Here is an 8,608-nt window from a genome sequence, read left to right as displayed (position 1 = left end):
CACAGGGCTTGGAGAGCTCCTCCACAGGGCTTGGAGAGCTCCTTCATGGGGCTTGGAGAGCTCCTTCACAGGGCTTGGAGAGCTCCTTCATGGGGCTTGGAGAGCTCCACAGAGCTTGGAGAACTCCTCCACAGAGCTTGGAGAGCTCCTCCACGGGGCTTGGAGAGCTCCCCCAAGAGCTTGGAGAACTCCTCCACAGAGCTTGGAGAGCTCCAAGGATTGTGCAAGCAGCACTGAGCTTTGCCAGGGCAGAGCTGAGGATGTCGGTAATTCCAGGTCGCTCTGTCGGCGTTGGGGCTCCTGCAGGAGCTGGAGGAAGGAACAAACCAGGAGCTACGGAATCAAGGGATGAGAGAACCCAAACAGCAAATAGCCAGGAATACAGGAGCAAATTCCATTCTGCTGAAAGCAGGAAGGTTTAACCTGATCTCTGAACAGCAGAGGAGTTAAAGGCTGGAAGTGTGGAGGAGCCAGAGGTGTTCCCAGCATTGCTGGGTGTGGAGCTGAGGAGGAACAGAATTTAACAAAGATTTAAACCCTGATGCATTCAGGAGCAAGTGTTCCTCCTTGAACCTTTGGAAAGAAGAGGCTGCAGTGTTTGGACTTCAGTGGGATTGTCACATATGGATTGGCCTTTTTTGAAGGAATTCAAAAAATTTTCTTCCACTACCTGTGCCAAGAAGGAGAGAGAGGGACTTTGAACAAGAGCATGGAGTGACAGGACAAGGGGGAGATGGATTCAAACTGCCAGGGAGGAGGTTTAGATTGGATTGTGGGAAGGGATTGTTCCCTGTGAGGATGGGCAGGCCCTGGCACAGGTGCCCATAGAAGCTGTGGCTGCCCCTGGATCTCTGGAAATGTCCTGGGCTGTTGGAAGGTGTCCCTGCCCATGGCAGGGGGTGTGATGGGATGAGCTTTAAGGTCCCTTCCAACCCAAACCATTCCATGATTCTGGGAATGTGCAATTGCTGGTTTAGACATTGGGGTTTTTTTGCCAAGCTTAAGATGATCACTCCAAGAAGTTTAAAATCTGAGATTGCACTGCTGGTAAAACTGTTCCTCCTCCTCCCTCCTCAGGCATTGAACACTCAAACAAGCCAGGACACTTTATGATCAATTAGAGGGATAACTTGGCTGTCTGTCCTCCTGCTCCCATCTCCAGAACGAGTTCTGATGCCCCAGGCTGGGCCTGATTTTTGCTGAGTGCAAAATTCCTTCTTTTTCTCTCCGTCTTGCCAGTGGAGCTCCCTGTTGTGCAAAGCCTTTCAGGGATAAAGAAGTGACATGAAATATGTCCTCTGAAGAAACTTAGAGCAGTGCAAGATGTTCTGACCCTTAGCTGGGGGCAAAGGCTCTACACACTGAAATAATTTGCTTTAATCCTTTCTGTTGTTGCCATAGGCCTTTATCCCACTGGCATCTGAGGGCATCTGTTTGTTCCAGGAGCTGATGAAGCAACCCAGTGTTGCAGGGCCCGTTGGTGGCTGTATTCCCAAAGCACTGAGGGAGATTCAGGACATCATTCCCAAGGGGCAGCGCTGGCACTGATGTCCCTGTGAGCAGGGACAGGGCCCAGGGAAGGGCTGGAGCTGTCAGGGGAGGTTTAGGGTGGATATCAGGAGAGGTTCTTCCCCCAGAGGCTGCCAGAGCTCCAGGAGAGTTTGGACAGCGCTCCAGGGGTGCCCAGGGGGGATTGTTGTGTGTCTGCAGGGCCAGGGGTTGGACCCACCAGGGAGAGAAGGAACCTCAGTTTTGCTGCCCCTCAGCTGGGGTGGCGCTCAGTGGTGTTGAGCAAGCAAGGAGGAAAAAGGTCCATGAGATGGGAATTGGTCTCTTTCCCACCTGGATTTCCTCTCCAAGGAATGCTGGGGGTTCTGGTGAGGAGCAGCATGGCAGAATGGAGTGAGACACTGTCATCTCCACTCTTGGAATTTGTCCTGATGTCTGACCTAGAAGTTCTTCCCACAGAGACCAGACAAGCTCCAGGCTGGGCTGGGGAGGCTCAGGCTGGACATGGAATTTCTTTATGGAAAAAGTGACTGGGCACTGGAATGGGCTGCCCAGGTGGAGCCCCCATCCCTGGAGGTGTCCAAGGGAAGGACTGGATGCGGCACAGGATGTGTTTGCAGGTTGGACTCGATGAGCTTGGAGCTCTTTTCCAACCTCAGTGATCCTGGGATTCTCATGATACGGAGCCCAAATTCCACGGAGCACCAGTGCCAGGTAGGATGAGGAGAAGGAGGGGGCTGTTGTCCTCAGAGATGTTCCCAGGAGGTGGCAGCAGCTCCAGAGGTGCCAGGAAGGGTCTGACAGACCATCCTGTCATTATCACACACACCACACTTTTTTTTGGAAGGAATTTCCCTCCATCAGGACTAAAACCGATTAATGGAGAGCACTTAGGCAGCCATTAAAAACCAAAATAACCCTGGCAGTGAGGACTCAGCAAAGTCAGAAAGGACAGGTCATAAATCCACATAAAACCTTCCCAACAAGGAACATTGAGCCTCTTCCCAGCTGCTCCCGAGGTGTCACCTGGAGCGTGAGGTGCTGCAGACTCCAGGACAAAAGGTTACGTGATCCCATGGCCGTGCTCACCCTTGTGTTGTTTTCTCAGGCTGGTTCAAGTTGACTTTGTTAATCTCTGAGCACCTTAATGAGCAGGATAACCCAGGCTCTGGGATCAGTGCAGGTTATCCAGGGCCTGCAAGTCAGAAAGCGTTGGAATGAGCTTGATTAGATAAAGGAGTGGCAAAAAGAAGGGAATGCAAATGGAGTGATTCATGGTGGTGTGTGCACCACAAAGCAACTGAACTCGGGGGTTTTTTGGGAAGAATCTCTGATTCTGAGTGTTCTTTGGTCCTTGTTATCTTTCCTAAGAGCTTCTGGTTGTCTCCCAGTGCTGCCAGCTGGAGTTGTTCCCTGTTTTTTGGGTGTAGATGCGCTGAATGAAAGTAGCTGTCAGTTTTGGGGGGCTTAGTGATGGCATCTCATCCTGCTGCCAGAAGATGGGAGGATGGGGGATTTGGGATCCTCTTCGTTTTCCCTGTGGAAATCTCAGTTATTTCCTAAAAGAAATCCTTCATTTGTTCCTGTTTGTCCTGCCACAGGAGGAGGAGCAGGCAGGACAGACAGCTGTGTGCTCTTGTTTTAGAGTTGGGCATTGGTAAAACCCTGGAATGCCCTGATTTAGTCTTGTATCCATGAAAATTGAGTGAATTGGGGGAATAACAGCCTCCATCCAGGGGCATGGGTCTGCTCTGCAGGTGCCTGCACCTCCCTGGGCAGCTTCTCGGAGTGCAGGGAATTAAGGGAAGCATGACCCCGGGCTGAGATGGGTTTTATCTGCTCCAGCTGGAGCTGGACCTCTGCTCCTGCACACTCCAGCTGTTCCAGGACTGCTCAGAGAAGGAATTCCCTTCTTTTCACACACAGAACACATCCTGTGCCACTCCAGGGTTCTTTGGGATCCCAACCCAGTGCCCTGCATGGAAGCTCTGCTGTGATAAACATGATAACAACTTGTTTACATCCCCATTTTTTGTGGTGCAGCTGCCAGACAGAGCCATGGAACCTGCTTAGACAGCTCTGCTTTCATTTCTGCTCCAGGACTTGGGGGAAGTTGGTGATAAGAACAGCTCTGCTCCAGAGCCAGGCTGGGAGAGCTGGGGGTGTTCACTGGAGAAGCTCCAGGGAGAGCTCAGAGCCCCTTCCAGGGTCTGAAGGGGCTCCAGGAGAGCTGGAGAGGGACTGGGGACAAGGGATGGAGGGACAGGACACAGGGAATGGCTCCCACTGCCAGATGAGATGGGATGTTGGAAAGGAATTCTTCCCCTTGAGGATGGAGGTTGCCCAGAGGAGCTGTGGCTGCCCCTGGATCCCTGGAAGTGCTCCAGGCCGGGTTGGATGGGACTTGGAGCCACCTGGAATACTGGAATATGTCCCTGCCCAGGGACTGGATGAGTTTTAATGTCCCTTCCCACCCAAACCATTTTGTCATTGCATGATGATTAAGTCTGTGAATCAAACCAAGCTTTCCAAGTTCTCCACAAAAAAATTCCTGCTGCCTGGAGTTTCTGTTGGTTCTTGAGTGCTGCCTCCAGCAGCAGGAGAAGAGTTTTGTCACCCTAAATCGAGAGGAAGGGCTGGGAGTGACTCAGATGTGGAGCTCAGGGAATGTGATTTTCTTTGGCATTTCAGAGATGGAGTTACTGGGAGATCCCCCAGCCTGGATTTTAGTGGAACAAGGTAATTCCAGGGCAGGATCTCCTGCTCATGGAGAGGAGGCTCTCCAGGCAAATGCTCAGCCCTTAGGGGAGATGCCATCTCAGATAGCTTTATCTCCCTGCTGGGATGATTTCATCCTGGAGGTTCAGATTGTATCTCCACTCTTTAATTTCCAAGCCTCTCCCCATCAGGCTTTGAAGAAATCCTTCCCTATTTTTTTTTTTTTCATTTTTTCATTTTTTTTTAAGTGTCTGATAACAGCTTCAGATGGAAACATCTTGACAAAAGCATTTTCCCTGCTAATATTTCACCAAGATGAATGGGCAGCAGCTCCAAGGCCGTGGACACACGTAGCTGACTTTCCAGAGCTGTTGTCCCTCTCCATTACTCCAAGACAGGAAAAGTTCCTGCGTGCTTGCACTCTGCTGGAATTTATTTTGCAGCAATTCCTGGTCCCTTCACAACTGCCTTGGCACATGGCTCCAGTCATTCCTCGAGTCCATTTCCTCTGGAAAATTCCACTTGCCGCTGAAGGAAAAGCGGCGCCGCTGACGCAATCCCAGCTTTCCTGCGAGAAGCACAAACGCTGTTAAATCATCCCTGGACTTTCCTCCTGGAGAAAAGTGAGCTGGAAGAGCAGCCCTGGAGCCAGGCTGACGTCACTGCTGCCCAGGGGTGATAAGGTTTGGTTCCCTGTGGGAGCTGTGTCCCATCCCAGGGCATGGGGAAGGACAGGAAACGCTTTTTCCCCTCCAAGATTAGGAATGCTTCGGCAGCACTTGCATAATACATGAGGAGAACTGAGCAGCTCTTTTTGTCTCCCCCCTCCAAAGCTTTGTTGGGCTCAGTGACAAGCTTCAGCCGGGGTTTTTTTGGGAGGCAGGTTTTTTTGGGAGCTGGCTGAGCCAGGCTGGGGGTGCTGCCAGCTGGAGCTGCCTCTGCTCCTCCTCTCGCTGCCAAAGCCACGTTCAGCTTTGCTTCTCCTCCTGATTGCTGTCATTACATTCCAGCCAAATGGGCATCAGCCTGTTCCTTCTGCAAAAGAAAATTTTTCAGTTGTTTTAAGGGTAAAATTGCCTTTGGAAGCTGCTGCCCAAGTGATTCTTGAGGATCTGGGTGGAAATTCAGGTGCTTTTGGTCACTCTTGTCTCGTCTCTTCTTCCCTCTGATGAATTTTTTTAAAACCTTGTGAAAGAAACTTAAGAGTTAATTCTGAAATATTTCAAGTGTTTCCTGAAAGTTGGAATCTGGTGAAAAATATGGGGATGAACACGAGAGTGTGTTTCTGTGCTGAAGTGTGTGAGGTTTGGCAGCAGCCTGGGCAGCAGTGCTGAGGGTGGGGATGAACTCCTGAGCTGATCCCGTGGCTCACCAGCCCTGGAATTCTTCCCTCCTTTTCACCATGGCAGGTGGATCTCACTGAGCCAGCAGCAAACCATTCTTATTTTTTTTTTAATTGATTGAATTAAGGAGCTGGGAGCTTCACCAAGCACCAGATCCAGCAGAAAATGAACTGGCTGTAGGAGTGAAAGTGAGGAGAAATCCTCCCCTCCTCGTCTCCCAGCCGTGGGACTCGTCCAGGCTGTGATTGGGATGTTCCTCTAGGGAGCTGCTCCAGCTCCATTCCCATTCTGCTCCTGAATTCCACTGGAGAAGACGAGTCTAGCAGCCTCAGATCCCACTTTTGGGTCGAGCAAGTTCCTTTGGTGATGCCACACATTGGAAGCTCTGAGGAGAGGCTTTGACATTGTCCTGACAGGAGCAGCATCTCCTTTTGTAGCATTTAGTGCTGAGTCAAAAAGCCAAGCACACCCCAAACTGAGGCTTTCTGTTGTGGTTTTCCCTGGGAAAAACCTTTCCTCCAGAAAGTGACTTCATCCAGAGGGAATTGCATCAAACCAGGTAATAGGTGCAAGTAAATGAGATTTGCTTTCAGAGTCATCCCTGCTCCCAGCTGGCGCCCAAGCTCTGCAGTTCGGCTGGAGTTGTTCCAGCTCCCAGGATCTGCTGTTGGATGTGAATTTGAGGTGGTTTTAAGGGAGAAAAAATCCTGTAGGATGCTTTTCTCTCTGCAGACTGGTTCAGGAGAGGCACAGGGGCATTCATTAGTTCATGGACTCATGGAATATCCTGAGCTGGAAGGGACACACAGGAATCCTCAGCCCAATGCTTGGCCCTGCCCTGGACACCCCAAAATCCAGCCCTGAGCGTTTTCCAAGTGCTCCTGGAGCTCTGGCAGCCTCAGGGCTGTGTCCATTCCCTGGGGAGCCTGGGCAGTGCCAACACCTCTGGGGAAGAACCTTTCCTGATCTCCAACCTCAACCTGCCTGCCACAGCTCTTGGCTTCCAGACTCATCATTCTGGGCACTGCAGGAGAAACTTCTCCAGAGGTTTTATCCTGGATAAAGCTGCCTCTCTGCCCACCTGGAATATTCCCCCTGCACCTCCCAAAGCTTCCCATTGGATCAGGATGTGGGGCATTATCCCTAAGCATCCTCACCTGGTTTTCTCTCCTCCTTTCCTTGCTCTTTATCCTGCTGCTTCATGTGAGGCGTGCAGGCTTTTCCCAGTCTTCATTCTCTTCTTTCTCTGCACTTGTTTGATTTGAGGATATTCCAGAGGTTAAATTGGCAATTCCAAATGGATTTGTAAAGGAGCCCTTGAACCCAGCTCGGGATATTTAATGTTATCAGGTTATAAAGAACAGGCCCAGTGTGCCTCAACCCCATATTCCAAATCACGGTGTTCCTCCAAGATGAAATACTCGTGGAATTGTGGCAATAACTTGGAAAACTTGATGAATGCACTGCAAATCCCCCGTGCTGAGTTAAACAGTTTGTGTTGGAGCAGTGCTGGGAAAGGGGGAGGATGGAATGGGGCTGCTGGAATAAAGCTGAGCCATCACCCTGCCTGGGACTCCCTTCCCAGCTCCTCTGTGTGGGATGGAGGCATCCAGTTCTCCTCTGCTGCAGCTGGCATGAGATTTGTGGAAGGGTGAACGTGAAAGGAGGAGTTTTCCTCTGAATATTCCAAGGGAGTTGTGGGACAAAGAGTAAAATTGCTTTTACATCAGCAGAGATAAGGACAGAGTCAGATGCTGGATTTTTAGGTCAGCACATCCCAGTCCTGGGTTGGGGAAGAGGAAACTCGGCCAAAAAGGAGGGGATGAGGATTCTGTGAGGTGTGAAGTCTTCAAAGGACAGGCTCCTGACCAAGAGCTTTCATTATCCTGGGGTTGGTTGAAGTGTTCCTGGAATTATTAGAAAACTCAGAGGTGGCTTTTTTATCTCAAAAAGGTAGAGGAAGTTGTGTGGGGAGTGGTTGCTTCAGTGGTGTGAGTAATGGGGTGGTACTGGCTGCAGCCAGCGGGGAAGGGGCCGTTCCTTCCCCAAATTCCCAGGGAACTCACTGCTTTGAGGAAAGGAATAAATGCATCATTGTCCTGCCAATTTGGTGAGTGCAAGAGACTTCAGAAGGATTTAATCCCTCACAAACTCTGCCTGAAACATCAGGGAGAATCCTGGGGAGAAGGTTAGAGTGAGGACAAGGAAAAAATCCAGGTTAAATCACCCAAGAGATAAGAGAGGTAATAAAGCCTCGGCCTCAAGAAACTCATCCTGGAGTGCTTCAGGAAGTGTCTGGTGCAGGTGCTGAAAAGGTGGCCCTGAATTATTTTCAGAGGGTTGGAGAGGAGAAGGAAAACCTGGAGAACCCAAAAAAAAAGGGGAAATGAAAGTAGGACCCTTAAAAGGGAAGGGAGGAGATGGAGAGCGAGGCCTGGCTGGGCACCTCGTTTGGTGGTGTTTGAGCACCCAGAGAATAACCCAGGGGTAAAACAGCCTGGTTTGTGGCCAGCTGGGGAGGGAACTGTCCCCTTTGGAAGGGTGACAGGAGGTCAGCGTGTCTCGGCCTGGGGCAGCCCCACGGGGTGTCCTGGTAATGGGAACATCGGAGTGATCCAGGCTGGGCTTGCTCCAGCTCTGTGCTGCTCTAGGGAACACCAGGTGTTCCATTCCCTTCCCTCTGCCTTGGAGGCCGAGAGCTGAGCCTGGAATCAGCCAGGAGGTCACAGAGTGCTCAGTGGCACAGAGGAGTTCACAAAATTGGTGCTTTGTTGGTTTACAGAGCAGCACTGGTTTGTAACTGGTTCACAAGCTGAGAGTTCTTATAACCCCTCATCACCCCAAAATAGTGCTGGAATCCCACAGGGGAGATTAGGAACTGCAAGGAATTCATCTAAAGGATAAATTCAGGATTTTTTCCATAGCCCTGTATGTTTATTTATCCATTTTATTACAATATATTTCTCATTTCTGCTATTTTTCCCTGTCCCTTGTGTACCCACCTTTCCAAACCCCCCAGAATCCCAGCTGCTGACCTG

General features: G+C 50.7%; 1 protein-coding gene across 1 annotated transcript in view; it reads left to right on the top strand.

Annotated features, from left to right (window-relative positions):
• Positions 1-8,608, top strand: part of ZC3H18 (zinc finger CCCH-type containing 18) — a 42,818-nt gene that overhangs the window by 19,536 nt on the left and 14,674 nt on the right. The window contains exon 10 of the mRNA XM_015639993.2: positions 4,221-4,231. Coding sequence (XP_015495479.1) covers positions 4,221-4,231 — 11 coding nt within the window. The remainder of the gene's footprint in view (positions 1-4,220; positions 4,232-8,608) is intronic.

Source organism: Parus major, chromosome 11, assembly GCF_001522545.3.
Source record: "Parus major isolate Abel chromosome 11, Parus_major1.1, whole genome shotgun sequence".
NCBI lineage: Eukaryota > Metazoa > Chordata > Aves > Passeriformes > Paridae > Parus > Parus major.
This window is presented reverse-complemented; position numbering and strand designations above follow the sequence as displayed.